Below are 20,211 nucleotides of genomic sequence, written 5' to 3' on the forward strand. Positions count from 1 at the left end.
TAAATTCTCTATATCTACAAATTATTTTTTTGTTTTTAACATCTATAAACAATGATTGAATTAAAATGAATTTGTTTGGGAAAGGCTTTTCCAGAAAATGGTTTCCTTCGATAAGTACATGATCTATCTTATTTTTTTTTTTATTTTAAAAAAAACATTCATATGATATAAATGAGGAATTGAGGATCTATCTTAAATTCATATTTTCATATTATATTGAAGATGAGACAACTCTCTCTTTAGTCTATAAAATGTTAGCTTGAAGAAAATTATAAATGAGTTTTATCCTCTCTTTTTTTAGAATTAAAAATTAAATAAACAAATGAATTAAATTAAAAAAATTAAGAAATTATGGCTTAAATCACTTTCTCGTGCATTAAAAAAATAATTCGAGGTGAAACCCTAAAGTAAATTCAACCCTGAGTGCATGGACACATACGATGATGCAACGATCTTTCAAGTCTCGCCCTACCAACGAGCCGACAATTGATGGATGTTGGTCACGACAATCATATATATGGGATGTGCATAGTGAGTTATTGAGCTAATTCAAAAACAATTTTTTAAATTTCGGATCCAAATCTAAATGATGGTTCGAAGAAAGCTCGGTCAATCGGTCTCATCTTGGAGATAAATTGTGAATTAATTAAAAATGAGTGTTTTTAAAATAAAAATAATAGAAGGAAAAAAGGCATATAGATAATACATGCACGTGAAATTGGTGGAATGCAAGATGGAAAGTTGTTTATAACAGCTAGCTAGCTAGTTAGGCTATGTAAAGTAGAAAGATGAGACCCATGCAAATGGATGATCTGATCATGAACTTGATCAATTGAGGATACAAGTTAACTGATGCATGCATATCATGTATTCGGTTAGTAGTTCAACCCGTCATTTACATATTTCACATGTCAATTCTCTAGCTATAATATTAATATATTATACCATACATACCCTATAAATACTCTGTTTTCTACCCTTCCCATCCACAATTATATACCTAGTTACTTATAAACCAAGTATTACATTATTTAATGGCTTCTTCTATCTTGTCCACGCTTTTCCTTTTACTGGGTGCTCTTCTTTGCGCCTCAGTTAATGCGCGGATGCTGGCTGTCTCATCATCCTCCTTTGCAGATGACAAGACATTCTTTCGCCGTCCATTTTATGGAGGTGGATTAGGTGGCGGATTTGGCGGTGGTGGCGGTGCTGGAATTGGTGGCGGCGCTGGTTTGGGATCGGGCGGCGGTGCTGGAATTGGTGGTGGGGCTGGATTGGGATCTGGCGGAGGACTTGGTGGGGGTGGTGGAGGAGGATTGGGAAGTGGTGGTGGGTTTGGACCGTTCGGTGGAGGGGCAGGAGTAGGGGGTGGGTCAGGATTTGGAGGGGGTGCAGGGCTGGGAGGAGGAGCTGGTGGCGGCGGGGGTGGAGGGTTCGGAGGTGGTGGTGGGGCTGGGGGGCTTGGCGGTGGAGGTGGGTTCGGTGGGGGAGCTGGTGGTGGGTTTGGAGGGGGACTCCCTTGAATTATTATTATTAACTTCCTAATTATTTATAGCTAATAAGACTAATGAATGATGATGACTAGTTTCATTGTCCTGAAATTTTATTTAATTGGATTTGTTATATGTAATATAATGCATGTAAACTCATAATTCTATATATATAGTTGGTGTCAAAATTTATTTATAAACATTAATAATATGTTTTTATTTTCATGTTAGTACTGGTATAAGTAAATACATCACTGCCCTTTTCATATATATCAAGTTAATTGTTAAAAAAATCTATGAAAAATTAGTCAACAAAATAATCATCCTATTAGTTAAACACAATTGATAGATGAATGGATGAAATCTATATACTATATAGTTATCATAGTTTGGTTTGGTTTGGTTGGGGATTTGGGGTCCTGTTAAATCAATCTATACAAAAGTATTACAGGTTAAGTTTGGATTTATATATAGATGTTTAAAACTTATGAAAACATTTGACTGCAATTTTGTAATTACGTACGTACGAGATTGAAAGGACATGAACGGCCAATCTAATCTGAATCTAAAACAACGGTTGTTGATGTCTCTAATCTATATACTATATAGCCAGCTAGCTATATATATATATATATATATATATATATATATATATATATATATATATATATAATGTGTACTTTTTACAATAATAGAGCTCGATCAGCCACTAATTATTGGATTGCAAGTTCATTATGTCTGATGCATGCATGCTTCATCGTCTTCTTCTTCTTCCCAATTTCTATTGCTTTTAATTACACTGGTAACAATTCAAACAACCAAACCAATTACATTATACATAACAATAACTAGAGAGAACCTTATTCATTCCGCATTAAATGATGAATTTACAAATTAGCAAAGAATTGGAGTGGTGTGATTTAAAAAAAAATCTTGATAAGAATAATGAAGTTGAGAACGAAAGGTCATGAATATAACGTGGTCTGTCATATGTTTAGGAGATAAATAAAAGAAAATATACTAAAAGATAATAATAAATTTTAAAAAAATAACTATGTTCGAGACAAAAATTTTCCTAACATAACCATTTTTTCGAAAAATGAATATTTTTAAGAAAATTCTCTCTTGCACTCCGAATATCTTCAAATATAACCATGTTTGGGACAAAAATTTTCTGAATATGATCATTTTACCTGCACCCCAAACATTGAAATTTTTCTAAAAAGAAGTAATTTTTTTTTCTCTTACACCGGAACATGACCATTTTTCAAAAAAAAAAATGGTCTCTCTTACACCCCAAACATAATCATAATCATGTTCAGGACAAACAAATTTTTAAACATTACCCTTTTACCTGCATCCCGGATGCAGAACATGGCCATTGAAAAAAAATATCTGAAATGACCATTTTAGCTTCAGCATGAACATTGACATTTTTAAAAAAAATAAATTCTCTCTCCACCCCAAACATGGTCATTTTTTCGAAAAATATTAAAAATAAAAAATTCTTTTGCACTCTGTACATGGCCATTATTTAAAAAAAAAAATTATCTCTACCACCCAAACATGACCATATTTAGGACAAAAACTTGACCATATTTCTAGAAAAAAAATTGCACATGTTACAGATCACGTCAAATTCGTGATCTTATTTTCTTTATAACTTCGTTACATAAATCATTTCTTTTTAAAAAATAGTAATACTCCCTTATATAACTATCTGCACATATATCTGGTTTAATTTGAGATATATATTTTTTATGATGAAATAATGTTTATAAAATAAAATAAAAAGTTACATATCAAAAACATGAATTTACAAATAAAAAAAATAACATATAAAATTCAAAATAAATTAGAGTTTGTTCGGTAAAGGTTTATTTAAATACACTTAGATACGTTTGAATTAGTGGAATTATAATTGAAATTAGAATATAAATTGAAATTATAATTTCAATTTTATGAGAATTTTTGAGAAAATTATAAAATTGTAATTTAATCTCAATTTTAATATTTTTAAAAAATATATATAATAAAATTAATTTTAATATATATTATTTATTTTATTAAAATATTGTTTTGACACAACCAATATCTTCAAAGTTCAAAATATTTTTTAAGTTTCAATTTTCATTAAAAAAATCGATTCAACATGTTAAATTCATATATTAAAAATAAAATATCGGTGACATTTTAACTTCCTAAATTAAAAAAAAACAAAATATTGGATTAATATAATTTAATTTCTTAAATTATATATATATATATGTTAACTTATTAAACTAAAAAAAAGACATTGGTTCGATATTTTAATATCCTAAATTCCAAAAAATTATTATTGATCGAACATTTTAATCGTATTTTAAATAATAAAATAATAAATTATTTTATTTGAAAAAATATTTAAAATAAAATTTGAATTTACAATTCTGAATAAAAAAGAATAAAATTGAGAATTATAAAATTACACTAGATTGAATTCCATTGGAATTCTAATTCCAATTCAAATTCTTAATATTAAAGGGTCTATCAAACTTAGGAATCAGAATTGGTCTTTCTAATTCCAATTCTAGGGTTACCAAACACACCCTAAGTTTAATTTTAAAATTTGTAGATAAGTAATAATTTTGAGTATTTTTCTGTAAAAAGACTTAGAGGTTATTAACATATAATGATAAAAAAAATTAAAATAGAAGATGCTTTGGTAATTTGGTTAATGAATTAAGTGATTTTGAATTATGGTGGAATTAAAAAAACACATTCGAGAAAGTTAATGAAATTATAGATGTTAAATAGTCTAATTATCCAATTGGGTGTAGCATTTGGAGGAAAATTTATTATGTAGAAAAGTTTTCGTGAATAGTCTAGATTCATTGTGGATATGATTTTGATCAGTTTTGGGGACGATATTTGGTGTAGTATAAAAAGTCTAGTTACAACATATTATGAGTTTATGTTTATTATTATATGTCACAGTTAAGGAAATGTTTGATCATCGGTTTAGTGATTTCGCTAGCTGAATTATATATAAAGGAGATTAAACATTAGAGAGACTTTGTTCCATAATAAAGTTTTACTTTTGATAGAACAAAAACAAATGTCCATGTCTGAACAAGATAGTTTCCATGTGGGCATTACTACAAGTTGTTATCTAATATGATTCCATATAATTTTTGTTGGGAGAAACTTTGTGAGTTAGATTTCTTACATGACCTCGTTCTCTAGATGGAGCGTTATTCACAATGAAATTTTTACGGATGATATGTACATGAAAAATGTTGTATTATGGTTAATTGTATGTGTCACTAGGAGGTTGAATCAACAACTTACTTTTTTTTACATTGTCGAGTGGTTAGTAGGATTTGGAGTCTTTTGTGAAGTATTAGTGGAATTCATTGGGTGATGCTCAAGTCTTTGAGTAGTTGATGAGAAGTTTGGATTGATGCGGCTGATATGACATACCTACATATTTAGGTTATCATTCCAATTATTTTCTGGTGGACTATCTGGTTGGAGAAAAATCGTCGAACTTTTAATGATTGTAGTCGTCCGATGATTTTTGAGATTCGTTCCGAAAAGCTAATAGAGTCCGTCGATAAGTTAATCGTTATTCTCAAGAACTTAGGAGCTCGATAACCTATAGAATAACGCTTTTATTTTTATTTTTTTAATATCATATTTTGTCATTGTATTTAAACGTTTTTTTATTATTTTTAATATACATGAACATTTAAAAAAAATATGTTAAATAGTACAAATTTGTAAAAATTAAAATTATAATAATTATTTATTAAATAATCATGTAATTTCTTTAAGATGACTCAAAATACGAACTCATTTAGTTTCATAACAATAAGAGGTGAAGGAGAACAAATTAATTAAGCGGTGTTAAAATAATCTCTACTTGAAATTTTTATTGACAGTGAGTTGTTTGTTAAATAACGCCGGAAAAAATGTTGTCAAATTAACTCATCATATACAAATATTATCAAAATAGCGAGAAACCTATAAAAATCTATAGAAAATATTTGTAAAATAGCTTTGAAATGAAAGATGAATTCTAAATTTTTTATATTAGAAAAATAAAAATAAAAACACTTAGATTCGACATCATCATCTTATATTTGCTGCAAAGAATGAGATAAACAGATACTCGAGAATTATCAACAACACGATTTAAGTGTACGAGATGAAGATGACCCACCAAAGATTGTGAGTATTATTTGAACTACCAAAAAAATCAAAAAGACAAAACTGATGCGACTAAACAAAATATCGCACTGAACCAAACTAATTAACAACTGACCATATGAAAAGTGACTTTTCAAAAATTTTGTAGAATTTTTTTTATATAGGAAAAAAAGGAAATGGTGAATATGCATTCTATTATTTATCATAAAGCTTTAGTATGAACATACATACTTATAATATTGACTTCCTTTTAATATATTTTGACGTAATTTTCATTATTTGTTTTAGAAAAAAAAAAAAGAGTAAAACAGAGAAGCAATAACAAGTTCATTTCAAGATTATTTTTATTACAATTATCATTAATGAATATTATTAATGGACTATTGTTTTCCAAATTTGAAATTACATCATCTCCCCAATAATTAAAATCAAACGACCACGCATCTTCATCATCATCATCACCTGATGGATCTAAACCTAAATCTGTTCCTCTCGTCGCCGGATCAGCACCAGATTCACCTTCATTGACAACAACAACAAATTCACCGATGTTTTCCTCTAAACTTCTAACACTCACCCAACAATCCTCATCCAAACTCCAATCTTTCAAATCATGCCCATCACCAGCTAAATTCCTCATTCGATCCGCCGGAGATGAACTGCCGCTGCTTAAAAGATTAACAACGTTCCTCCTTGCTTCAGATACAACTGACAAGTCCACCCAGAAACCATGATCTAAAACTGAGAAAGGTGAACTACTGCCGGTGAATTCGATTGTTTTTTCTAAATAGTTGACAAATGGATGCCGGAGTAGCTGTTTCACTGTCCATCTCTGTACAGGATCTCTTTCAAAACACTTGTTAAGAAAATCACGGCCATCGTCGGAGAGGGAAGTTGGATATTCAGGGAAATCGCCGGTATACCCAATTCTGTAAAGTGCAGAAACAGGGTCGGTTATCTCCGGCCATGGATTAAAAGATCCAGTAGCCATCTCTATTACAGTACACCCAATGGCCCAAACATCCGCCGGAAAACTCTGATCTTCACCTCTCGCCACCTCCGGCGCCATGAAAATCGGCGTACCGGTAAATCCCAAATCAGATAAATTTCCGGACTTTTTAGAACAACCCAGATCGGCTATCTTTGCGCCATCTTCTCCAATCAAGATATTCCGACTCTTAATATCACAATGCACGACGAAATTGGAATGGAGATAATCAAGACCCAACAGGATATCTTTAGTGTAAGATCTGATCTTCGGTTCTTTAATAAATCCACCCTTCTGCCGTTGAATCAAATCAAAGAGAGATCCACCGGAAACGTATTCGGTGAAGAGATTGTAGAAAAGTTTGGTTCTTTCATGGGTGATGGAAGAACCGAGGTATTTAACTATGTGGGGTGAGTTCAATTGAGAGTGGATTTTTTGTTCTCTCTGTAATAGAGACGAAACAGAGAGCTCTGCAGACTTGGCTGCAAAGAGCTCGCCGGAAAAAGTGGTGGCGAGATAGACTGTAGCGGTGGCGCCCTGGCCTATGGTGCGTCCTCTGATCATTCCTTCCATATGATATGAATGTGTATGTGTTTGATTTGAGGAAAGGTGGAATCTTTGGAGATGACATTTTATATGAAAGTGTTGTACTTTTTTTTCCGTATTATGTCCCGCCTTTCACCCTTTCTGAAGCGACGCCTTCTCTAATCTTGAAAACCATTTACATTTTAAATCATTTCTTTTCATAAACCAAACAAAAAATAGTAATTAATTAAAACTAATATTTTTTAACCAAACTTATTAAACTTACATTTTTAACACTTACATTATTCAATTAATTTTAAATTGAAAGATATGTGTCTTTATTAATTCTTATTGTAAAAAGAAATTAATAAATAATAAAAAAAAATAACATTTACAAAATTAAAATAAATAATTAAGGATCTAAATATGAAAGTGTATAAAAATTTACAAAAATAAAATTTTCAATCAAAGAATATATATTTTTTTAGAATAGGTGTATGTATATTAAAAATAAAAATAAAAATAAAATTATTTAAATATAACGACAAAACATGATAGGAAAAGAAAAAATATTAAAAAATAAAAATAAAAAAACGGTACTCCGGCTCGTAAATTCTCGAGAAAAACGGTTAACTCCCCAACAGACTCTGGATTTCTCAACTAATCTTAGAAAGTGTCATAATAATAGTATTATAAATGATACGCAATGTACGAATACGATTATTGAAAATTCGACGATTTCTCTCCAACCAGATAATCCACCAAAAATAATTGGGATGGTAATCCATATATGTAGAAATTGTCATATCAGTCACATCAATACAAACTTCTCTGCAACGACCCAAAGACTCGGGCATCACCCAATAAATCACAGTAATACTTCACAAAAGACTCCAAATACTAGTCACTCATCGATAATATAAAAGTAAGTGAGTTGTCGTTTTTGTTGGGTTTTGCAACAGCAAAACTATGGATCTTCTTCGAAATCAAACCTGTAATAAATCAGTTTCCAAATCGTCTATGACGACAAACAGATTACGAAGACTGAAATAGCACAAAACAATAAACGACAACACAATATACGTGGTTTGGTCAAAATCGACATACGTCCACGGGAGGGATAAGTTTCACTAAATCAAAGAAATGTCAATAGTAGAAACTTACATGCTCTGCTCTCAAATGAAAGAAGTGATTACACTAGGAATGATTGGACTACTCCACAATCAAAAGCTCTCTCAATCTTTCTCTCTGGATCAGCCAAAGAACAAGAAGAAGAAGAAGAAGAAGAAGAAGAAGAAGGAAACCAGAAAACCCTAGATTTGTAATTCACTCTCTCTCAACCTTACTGTGTTATGAGAAAATACTCAAAAAAGTATTTATACTCTAACCCGTTTTCATAACAGAAAACTCTGACCCGTTTACCCAGAATTTAAAAAACCCGCCCGCAATGGCAAGGAACACCTCAACAGTTTCAACATCGATCTGTGCGACACATACGACTAGCCATAATACAACATTTTTCAATGAACATATATCCGTTAGAATTTCATTATGAATAACGATTCATCCAAAAAATATTAAACAATAATAAAATTTGTTGAGAGTTACTCGAAAGTCGAACTCAATTAAGTTTCTAAACTATGAATATTGAATTAAAATAAAACAAGTCGATCGGACTAATAAAACGGTGTCTGAAAAAACTTTATCAAATATTCTGAGCGTTAGTTAAAATTATCCTTAATCGAAGGTGATAAACCACATCGAGAAAAAGGTTTTGCCAAATAATAATTAATCATATTACATGTATGCCAAAATATTGATAAACTCGAACAAATTAGAACTTTCATATAAAAGATAAGTTTGAAAAAAAAAATCTTTTCTGAAAAAATTAAAAAATTTTATTCTAGATTCGATAATTTTGTCTCATTTATTATTTAGAGAAGGATTGACACATATTCAAGAAATGATCATCAATACAATCGGAGGGTATGAGTAACAAACAATTCATCCACGATTGAGAAGAATATTCGAACTATAAAATATCGAGACGAAAAATTCAATCCAACTAAAAGAGAATGTCGAACCGAAAAAAGTGCAACCAACTCAAATCTTAATGAAAAAAATATAAACGAGACAATCTTGAATGCTAGAAAAACAATCGGAAATGACAAGAATATATGATTTTTCAACTTTTTAGAGTTCTTCTTCTAGATAATGAACTAATAAAATTTTAAGTTTTATATAAATAAATGAACTAATAATTTAGCATTAATATATATAATTGAAATGGAGGAAGTTATAAGTAGATAGATAGATAGATATAATGCATGTGAAAAAAACAATCCATCCATCCACCAATACCAGCTAGCGGTGCTGGTGCACAATCACAACGACCACACACATCCAAACTTAATTATATAAAATATTCACTTGCCACCCTTTCAAATTTAATATTATCTCCAATATCCAACCGTCAATTCATAATATATATATTAAATCAATAAAAAAACAAAACTAAATGAATTCAATATTATCTTGACCTAACATTCAACATATTTTAAAAATACTTAACTTAAAAGTGTTTTCCGATCTTACTTCTGCAATATTTTTTAATTAAAAGGTTTCACTACACAACACCTTTTTATTATAATTATTATTAGTTTAGCTGAGTGTACTTTTAATATAATGTTAATTAGGTTTTATTTTTATTTTGGAGAAACTTATAATGGGTACTACTTGTTATATATCTTGAATATGATAGGAAAATTTGATGGTAAATTGAATGAAGAATTAAATGAAAAATAATTAAAAGTTTTATTTTTAAATATTAAATATTTTATGAAAAAGGAGAGGCAGGCACGTGGAATGACGGCAAATGCGCGTGACCACCCGTGGTTATATAATAGGAGCCAATCGCATCATTAAGCCAGCCAGCCTGCCCCGTCTTTTCCTTTCTGTACTACTATACGACGTCGTTCCATACCGACATTTTATTTTTTAATAGAGAGATATGAAAATGAGTTGATTGGATGGAGTTTCATTTTTTTTCTATATCCAAGTTAAAGCTAAAGATAAGAATCTCTATGAAAATAACTGAAGTTATAATTGGATTTAAAAGAAAAAAATTATATTTTATAATATTATCTCTTTTAAAATATATATAAATATTTTTTAAAATATTCCATTTATATTAAAAATGAAAAAAATATTAAAGTACAATCACAAAACATGAAGAAAAAAAACATACTCAATAAATTATCAAGATCGTAAATCTTTGTGAAGAACGATTAACTCCCCGACAGGTTCTATTGTCTTTTTTGAACGAATCTCAGAAAACGTTATAATAATTATTATGAATGATACGCATCAAACGACTACGATCATTGAAAGTTCGACGATTTCTCTTGAACCAGATAAACACCCAAAAATAATTTAAATGGTAAACCAAACATGTATATATGTTAGTCGCATCAATCCAAACTTCTCGACAACTACCAAAGACTCGGGCATCACACAATAAATTTTAGTAATACTGTACGAGACTCCAAATATTAGTCACATTTCAACGATGCAAAAATAAATAAAAATTCATAGTAATTTATTTGTATTTTCTGTAAACCCATTAACTTATTTTTAGACTCAATAATTAATAATAAAGATTGGAGGAAAGGGTGGTACATAGTACACCACCTCAATAAATAAACAATAAGTACGTACTTAGAAAAAGGGTTATTTATAGATTATTTCTCAATCATATAATTTATTTCTATCATTAATTGATCAATCTAATTTTACTTTGCAAATAGTCTATTTTTTTTTTATGTATATATAACGAAGATAAATGTATCAATAATAAGCACGCCTAATAAATAAATAAAAAATAGCAACATCCTCCTACAAACAAAATTAATAAATCCTCGCATGCTTTTTAATACATGATGAAAAGATATTTAATGACTAAGATATATATTGATGTATACAATATTAAAATTAGAAAGAAACTTTATATAAAGTCACATCAGAATTATTATGCAGAGTTATAATAATTGATATATTTATTTATTTGAGTTAATTTGTCATTTATAATGCTACTCTTTACTTTTACAAATTATTTTATAACAATGGTCTAGGAATATACAAGAAATAAATAAAGTTAACAAGCATAGGAAATCAAACATTATGCAAGCCTGATTCTATTTCAGGACTTTCGATTGTAAATGCGAAAATCAACCATATAATTGCGATCGACAGTGAACCGGAACCTGCAATTGTGAATGTTTAACCGAAGATGAAGCATGTTCCCGACAAAGTTAAACACAATACAATGATATAATTGTTCGGACACATAGCTCCCTGTTCTTTTCTCGGTCACTCAGAAATCATGCGATAATCTTAGCCTAGGTAATATTAGCCAAGGTCAAATTTCTCGATCAGAAATCATGCCTTACATTATATTATAGACCCAAAACTTCAGCTATGCTCCACGACCCAGAACAGAGTGCTTGTTCAAAAATACTCGAGCATTTGAATCTCTGCCTGATGCCCTCCATACATTCTTGGAGGAGCTTGCAATTTTCATTGATGGAAGTCATCAAATGTCGGTTTTTATGACAAACCTTCAACAAGATTCTAATTCACCAATAATCCCCACAAGAGCAGACTCCATCTTTAAAATGATGAAACCTGCTGGAATCTCTTACAGTAATTTCTCTTCGAACAATCTTCGATATTACCTTGATTGCAGCATGGCAATCTGTGCAAGCCCTCAAATTCTTCATCACCAATATAGGGGACCCTTCTGGGGTACTAATCAGCGCAAATGCAATAGCTAACCGTTCGCTATGGTATTTAAGAGACTCTGCTTTAGTTTCATCGTCAACATTGTGAAGGGAGCAACTCGTGTCTGGCTCGTACCCTTGTCTCTCCATCTGCTGTATCAACCAATCGATTTTCTTTGAGATCTCCTCCATTTGTGGATGCTTAGTATCGTTGGCTGAAAATATATGAGTTTGACGTTTAATCTCTACCCAACTGTAAGCTGGCACCTTCCTAACTCCTCGATCTCTCATTGCCTTTTTAACTCTCCCTACGTCCTCCCATAAGCCAGATTCTGCATACAGATTTGACATTGTTATATATGCACCAGCATCTCGAACATTATTCATGTTGAATATCTTTTCAGCCGTTTTTTCCCCAAGTTTATGGTTCTTATGGATCCTGCATGAATTCAAAACAGACGACCACATGATCTCATCGGGTTCAAATGGCATTTGAGAAATGAACGTTTCAGCTTCGTTAAACCGTCCATTTCGACACAGCATATCTATAATAGATACAAAGTGTTCTTGTCTAGGAACAAGATTATAGATACTGGTCATGGAGTTGAAATAATTCAATCCTTCATTCACAAGCCCACAATGGCTACACGCAGTTAGAACACTAAGGAAGCTTACTGAATCAGGAAGAGTACCCGACTGAACCATCTCTTGGAAAGATTGGAAAGTAGCCATTCCATTCCCATTTTGAGCATATGCTGTGATCAAGGCATTCCAAGTGACAATATTTTTATCTGGCATTTCTTTGAATGTTTTAATTGCATCTTTTAAGGAACCGCATTTAGCATACATGTCTAACAGCGCACTTCCGCAAAAGACATTTGACATGAATCCTGATACGATGATAAAGGAATGCAGTTGCTTCCCCAATGTAAGCGAAGCCAAATTAGATGAAGCTTTTATGATGCAAGCGCAAGTAGCCTGATCATGGTTTATCTTTGTGTTACGCATCTTAGTAAACAGCTTGAGCGCTTCTTCATCAAGCCCATTTTGGATATAAGCCGAAATCATGGCTGTCCATGAAATCAAGTCTCTCGTTGGTAGAGAAGCAAATAGTATTTTGGCTTCTTCAAACCTACTACATTTGGCATACATGTCCAGCAGTGAATTGCCAACAAAAGTTCCTAATTCAGATCCAGTCATAACAGCTTGACAATGCAATTGCTTTCCCATTTTCAAATTCGAATAACTAGCTGCTATGCTCAATAATGTAGCGAAAGGAACCCGCTTCCTATCGAACCCCGCCATTTGAAATTCATGAAACAGACCAAGAGATTCTCGGTACTGCTCATTCCATGCATATCCTGTAATCAACACATTGTAGGAGACTGCATCCCTCTCAGGCATCCCATAAAAAAGTCTCTTCGCTTCGTCTACGCATTTACACTTTGAATAGAAATCAAGCAAAGCATTACCCACAAAAACATCATCAACATAGTTAGCTTTCAATACAAGAGCGTGCATTTGTTGCCCAAGAGCAAGATCAGCAAGACCAATGCTAGCACAGAGTAAACCGGCAAAAGTAAATTCTGATGGCTTAAACCTCAAGTTTTGCATTTCAATGAAAACTTCTACTGCTTCCATGTGAAATCCATCTTTAGAGTAGCCTGTAATCATAGCATTGTAAGTAACAGAATCTTTTATTGTCATTTCCATGAATAGATCAAGTGCTGTGACCAGACAGCCACTCTTACAATAAGAGTCGAGTAAACTATTGCAAACAATTAAGTTGGAGCTATGCCCCAATTTAATGACATGATTGTGGACTTGACTTACCTCCTTTCCCATCAAAGAATCGTCGCAACCCGAAAGAAGAGTCACACAGGTCACATAATCTGGCATAATCCCACTTCTGATCATGTTAGCATACAATTCAAGAGCTTGCTTCGGCAGGTTATGCTGAACATATCCGCCCATCATTATTGTCCAGGTGACAACAGATCGTTCTAGCATGTCGTCAAATAAGCCTCTAGCTTGAGAAAGATTGCCTGACCTAAGATAACCTGAAATCGACATGTTGCTAGAGACTACAACATTCTTCTTCTGAGGCATTTGAACGAATAGTTGGTGCGCATCAGGAAACTGGGATTGTTGCACTAGTTTGTTTGGGCCACATGTTGTGACCATAAACCGTGCAAGGTGTGAGCTTGGGAGCAGGTTCCATCTTTTCATAGACGCGAGTCTTAGAAAACCCATATAACCCATTTTTTATCTTCTCGCCATCATACAAGTCTTAGAAATCATATATTATCCACCTTTATCAAACTTTTTCACTTGTACATTAGGAAAACAGCCAACCAAAACATGAATTAATGATCAAAGATATGCAACTATGATCTTTCAGACAACAACTAATCCAATAAGTAAATAAACACAGTCATTGGCTTAGTAATAATCTTGCTCCAAAAAAATGTTTGAAACCAAAATAGGTACATTTATCTAACCGGATTTTACTTCGACGAATCAACATGTGCGGCAGTGTGTTTCCTTGGGGGTCGAATGGATGTCTGTTTTCGGACGGCGTTCAATAGGCTGCGCTTAGGTCGCGAACCACGATTCCACGGACAGGGGTCGTGAGACTTATGGCGAAGAAGAAGGGTCCATCGACGGGGGTCTAAGGGGGAATTCCTTTCAAAGTTCCAACCCGTATCAACGTTTACCCGAATACTCTTGACCCGCCAAATTCAATTGAAATAAACTCTTATCATTTCAATTAACCTCTCAATTTTAATCTTTTTTTATAAAACAATATATATATATATAATTATAATGATGTTTAATTTTAAAAGTGTCCAGATTGTCGGGTCAGGTCGAGAGCTGTGGTTAATTTGGATATGTATGTGAGAGTAAATGGATACTTGGGTCGGACAGTAGTTGACCCGTCCATAAACTTAAAACGATTAAAAATAAAAAAAATATTATAAATATGTTTCGAACTTGCAACATAACAAAATAAATACAATTATTTATCCAATTAAGCTAATAAAATTTTATATTTTAAATACAACACCAAATTTGATTAACGCGGAACATTTTAACAATATAAATTTAATTTTTTTAACTAACTAATTTATATATATAATGATGCTTAATTTCAAAAGTGTTCGGATTGCCCGGTTAAGAGTTGTGGTTAATTTGGATATATATATATATATATGTGAATAAATTGATATTTAGGACTTAAAACGGTTAAAAATAAAACAAAAAATGTTATATATATGTTTCGAACTTATAACATAACATAAACAAATACAACCAATTAGGCTAATAAGACTTTATATTTTAAATCAACACCAAATTAGATGAATGCAGAGCATTTTAACAATATAAGTTTAACTTTTTAACTAACTAATATATATATATATATATATATATATATATATATATATATATAATGATGTTTAATTTCAAAAGTGTCTAGATTGTCGGATCGAAAGATGTGGTTAATTTGAATATATAGGTGCGAGTAAATTGATACTTGGGTCGGAATGTGGGTTGACCCGTCCATAAACTTAAAACGGTTAAAAATAAAATAAAAAATGTTATATGTATCTTTCGAACTTGCAACGGCTTGAGAAACCTAAGAGTTTGTCCATAGAGGGAATGTCAGCATGAGTAACGCAAACATTGGTGAGAAAACATAAAAGTTTGTCCATGAAGCCTTGAGTAAGACAAATATTTGTGAGAAAACCTAAGGGTTCGTCCATGGAGGAAATGTCGGCTTGAGTAACACAACCATTGGTGATAAAACCTAAGGGTTTATGTCTAAAAGTGTAATTGAATGTTGAGAAATGCACCATCGAATTTGGTTATTAAATAATCAAAATCATTATAGATATAAAAACTTCAATGAATTGGTTAATTGATTTTTTAAATATTTTTATTTTTATAAATAAGTATATAATAGTAAGTAATATTGGACCCCATTAGATAATTTATATAATTATTCAAAATCTAACTTACAAAATATATATATATATATATGCACAAAATTATAAAATTATTTTAAAAATCATAAGTGTTGTAGCGGTTAAAGTGTTAACATTTCATACTAAAGATCCTAGTTCAAATCTCCTCTAAAATGAGTAATTATTATATGTTAGTGCGCGGAAGCGAAAATATGGTTTGGGTTTGTCCATTGAGAGAATGTCGGCTTAAGTAACGCAAACATTGGTGAGAAAACCTAAGGGTTCGTCCATGAAGGGAATGTCGGTTTGAATAACACAAACATTGGTGATAAAAAACCTAAGGGTTTATGCCTAAAGGTATATTCTTATTTTTTTCAAATAAGTGTATAATAATCAGTAATATTAGAGCCCATAGAACTTTATATTTGATTGGTAATTTGATCCAAAATTCAATGTTTTAAGATTTGTTTTATTGAAATTATTCTTATTTCCATCTAATGAATGTTTTTTCAAATAAGTGTATAATAATCAATAATATTAGATCTAGTAGAACTTTGATTGGTAATTTGATCCAAAATTCAATGTTTGAAGATTTGTTTTATCGAAATTACTTTTATTTCCATCTAATTAATGTTTTCAATTTACATGATTTTGGGTAGGCTTAAAAAAATAACAAACCAATTTTAAATAGAACGAGTGGATAAATGTAAAATTTTCATATTTTTTAATAATTAGATAAAGAAAAATGTTGAGTTAAATTATAAAATCAAAACAATTTTAAATAAAACGAGTGGAGAAAGGTAAATTTTGTCATATTTTTTAATAATTAGATAAAAAAAAAATATGACAAATAAGTGTATAATAATCAGTAATATTAGACCCAGTAGAACTTTATATTTGATTGATAATTTGATCCAAAATTCGATGTTTGAAGATTTGTTTTATCGAAATTACTTTTATTTCCATCTAATGAATGCTTTCAATTTACATGATTTTGGGTAGGCTTAAAAAAAAATAACAAAACAATTTTAAATAAAACGAGTAGATAAAAATAAATTTAATCATATTTTTTAATAATTAGATAAAAAAAATGTTGAGTTAAATTATAAAATCAAAACAATTTTAAATAAAATGAGTGGAGACATGTAAATTTTGTCCATTTTTTTTTAATAATTAGATAAAAAAATATTGAGTTAAATTATAAAATCTAATTTTTAACCGTAATTATTTTACTTAATTTTTTATATCATTTCTCGTGGAATTACCAGGCTACCTTCTCGTTTTAAATGATTACTGGTGGGACATTTGTATGGGTGAGGTATTTAATTAGAAGCTATTATTGGGGCTTTTAAATCCAGTTGTTTAAGAAAAACCTTAGGCTGTCCAAAATCAGTGCTAGTTTCAACCCAGATAAAATCTATTCGGGTTTGGAATTGGAATTAGAATTGAAATTAAAATTAAAATTAAAATTGGAATTGAAATTGGAATTGAATTATAATTTTAATTCCACGATAATTGAATTACAATTTAATTTTTACTATATAATTGTAATTCAATCTCAATTTTTATGTTTAAAAAATAATAATATAATAAAATCAATTTTAATATATATTATTTATATTATTAAAATATTGATTTGACATAACTATTTAGGATAGTTCAAATATTAAAAAAAATTAAATTTCGATTTTTATTAAAAAAAAAGTATTGGTTTAACATGTTAATTTTATATATTTAAAAAATAAAATATATAGATTCTAACATTTTAATTTTTTAATTTAAAAATAATATATTGATTCAAGATATTAACTTATTAAATTAAATATATATATATATTATTTCAAAATGTTAACTTACTAAAAAAAATATATCGATTCAATATTTTAATATCCTAAATTAAAAAATGGTATCGATTGAAAACTTTAATCGTGTTTTAAATAATAAAATAATAAGTTATTTTATTTGAAAAATCATAACTAAAATAAATTTTAAAATTACAATTCTGACCTAAAAATAATAGAATTGAGAAGCCAGGATGTTGTGTTTATTAAAGATCAGATTTTGAAGGATGTTGAGAAGATATAAAGACAATTCCTCAACATAGTGATGATCTTATTGATTTGGATCCAGTTCCTTTACAACATGTTGACACACAAGTTAAAGATGATGTTTCTACTGATGATCATAGTGCTGATGATATTGATGCTCAAGAGCAAGATGTAGATGAAGTTATTCATCCAGAGTTACCAGTTTCAGACATGCCACCATGTGTTCCACTCAGACGGTCTACGAGAGATCGTCATCTTTCTGTACGATATTCTACAAATGAGTATGTTTTTCTCGCTGATGAGGGGGAGCCCAAGTGTTATGCAAAAGCTATAGAAGATGAGCACAAGAAAGAATGGGCTGAAGCTATGCAAGATGAGATGGATTCCTTGTATAAGAATAATACTTATGAGTTGGTGAAATTGCTTAAAGGCAAGAGAACATTGAAGAACAAGTGGGTTTATAAGGTGAAGACCGATGAGTTCACCTCACAACCTAGATACAAAGCTAGATTGGTGGTAAAAGGATTCAGCTAGAAAAAGGGTATTGATTTCGATGAGATTTTCTCTCCGGTCGTGAAGATGAGTTCTATTCGAGTGGTTCTTGGTTTAGCGGTCAGTCTTGATCTTGAGGTTATGCAAATGGATGTCAAGACTGCTTTCCTTCACGATGAACTGGATAAGGAAATCTACATGAGACAGCCTGAAGGGTTTCAGGTGAAAGGTAAAGAAGACTATGTGTGTAAACTTCAGAAAAGTCTATATGGGCTGAAGTAGGCACCAAGACAGTAGTATAAGAAGTTTGAGTCTGGTAAGGGGGAGCAAGGCTACCGAAAGACTACTTAAGACCATTGTGTTTTATTTCAGAGGTTTGTTGATGATGATTTCATCATTTTATTGTTTTATATTGATGACATGTTTATCGTTGGCAAGAATGCAGGAAGAATTGCTAAGTTGAAACAGCAGTTGAGCAAGTCTTTTGCAATGAAAGACTCAGGAACAACGAAACAAATTCTTAGGGTACGGATCACTCGAGATAGAGCTGCCAAGAAGTTGCACATGTCATAAGAGCGATACATTGAGAAGGTGCTTTGTAGGATTGTCCTAATTCAAAGGAGGACATTGAAGATATGAATAAGGTTTCATATGCCTCAACGATTGGTAGCTTGATGTATGTTATGGTGTGTACAAGGCCAGATTTAGCTCATGTAGTTGGTGTTGTTAGTCGATTTCTGTCAAATCCTGGTAGGAAGCATTGGGAAGCAGTTAAATGAATTCTCAGATATCTGTACGGTACTTCCAAATTGGGTATCACATTTGGAAATGAAAAACCGATGCTTATGGGATACACAGATTCTGATATGGTCGGAAATAAGGATAACATGAAATCCACTTCTAGATATTTGACGACATTTGTAGGGAGAGCTGTTTCATGGCAATCAAGATTGCAAAAGTGTGTGGTCTTATCGACAATAGAGGCTAAGTATATGACATCAACGAAGTTTGTAAAGAACTACTGTGGTTGAAAAGATTTTTGCAGGAGCTTGGCTTCAAGTAACAGCGCTACGTGGTTCTTTGTGATAATCAAAGTGCAATACACCTTGTTAAGAATTCCATATTTCATAAGAGAACGAAACATATTGATGCACGGTATCATTGAATTAGAGAATCTCTTGAAGATGAGTTGTTTGAACTTGATAAAATTCACACCGATGATAATGGTTCTGATATGTTGACAAAAGCATTGGAAAGTAAAAAGTTGAAGGTGTGTTATTCAATCATCGGGATGGCAAACTCATCCTCATAGTCAGGAAAAGGGGGAGAATTGTTGGGTTTTTTGTTTTCCTTAGCCCATGAAGAAAAGCCCAGAAAATAAGCCCATCTTGGACCCTTCTTAATACACTTATTTGGGAACAACATAAAAGAAGAGTTTTTTAGCAAATTTTAGCAAATGAAAAAGAGAGAAAAACTTCAAAATTCGAAGGTACTGTTCATTTTGAACCAGTCTTAGTGTTTTGATGATCTCTAGAGTTTGCACCGTTGGATCGTCCTAATCTTTGGACACCAGCTTCACAACTTCTGGAACAACATTCTACACGGTGGAGATCGGATTATGAGGTTCTTAGATCGGGGTTTCGTTGATGGAACAATAATAGTTATTTCGGTGATATTCTTCATTTCTTGTTCTTTGATTGTTTTCTTATTCCTTGATGTGCATGTTTTCATGGG

General features: G+C 31.2%; 3 protein-coding genes across 3 annotated transcripts; 1 reads left to right on the top strand and 2 right to left on the bottom strand.

Annotated features, from left to right (window-relative positions):
- Positions 1-867: 867 nt before the first annotated feature.
- Positions 868-1,687, top strand: LOC124922497 (glycine-rich protein 23-like). Its single transcript, XM_047463231.1, has one exon. The coding sequence runs from the start codon at positions 1,035-1,037 to the stop codon at positions 1,521-1,523; it is 489 nt and encodes a 162-aa protein (XP_047319187.1). The 5' UTR covers positions 868-1,034; the 3' UTR covers positions 1,524-1,687.
- Positions 1,688-5,603: 3,916 nt separating this feature from the next.
- LOC124934465 (mitogen-activated protein kinase kinase kinase 18-like) lies at positions 5,604-7,372 on the bottom strand. The gene is made up of 2 exons (XM_047475037.1): positions 5,991-7,372; positions 5,604-5,617 (listed from the first exon to the last, which is right to left on the bottom strand). Exons 1-2 carry the CDS (start codon positions 7,240-7,242, stop codon positions 5,604-5,606), a joined length of 1,266 nt encoding a protein of 421 aa, XP_047330993.1. The 5' UTR covers positions 7,243-7,372.
- A 3,960-nt stretch (positions 7,373-11,332) lies between these two features.
- Positions 11,333-14,587, bottom strand: LOC124920781 (putative pentatricopeptide repeat-containing protein At2g01510). The gene has a single exon (XM_047461336.1). It carries the CDS (start codon positions 14,232-14,234, stop codon positions 11,829-11,831), a length of 2,406 nt encoding a protein of 801 aa, XP_047317292.1. The 5' UTR covers positions 14,235-14,587; the 3' UTR covers positions 11,333-11,828.
- Between the last annotated feature and the right edge of the window lie 5,624 nt (positions 14,588-20,211).

Source organism: Impatiens glandulifera, chromosome 1 (assembly GCF_907164915.1).
Source record: "Impatiens glandulifera chromosome 1, dImpGla2.1, whole genome shotgun sequence".
Classification (NCBI taxonomy): Eukaryota; Viridiplantae; Streptophyta; class Magnoliopsida; order Ericales; family Balsaminaceae; genus Impatiens; species Impatiens glandulifera.

What these genes read in the sequence shown, in the direction of transcription:
- LOC124920781 (XM_047461336.1), bottom strand. Translation starts at nt 14,234, where the DNA reads ATGGGTTATATGGGTTTTCTAAGACTCGCGTCTATGAAAAGATGGAAC.
- LOC124922497 (XM_047463231.1), top strand. Translation starts at nt 1,035, where the DNA reads ATGGCTTCTTCTATCTTGTCCACGCTTTTCCTTTTACTGGGTGCTCTT.
- LOC124934465 (XM_047475037.1), bottom strand. Translation starts at nt 7,242, where the DNA reads ATGGAAGGAATGATCAGAGGACGCACCATAGGCCAGGGCGCCACCGCT.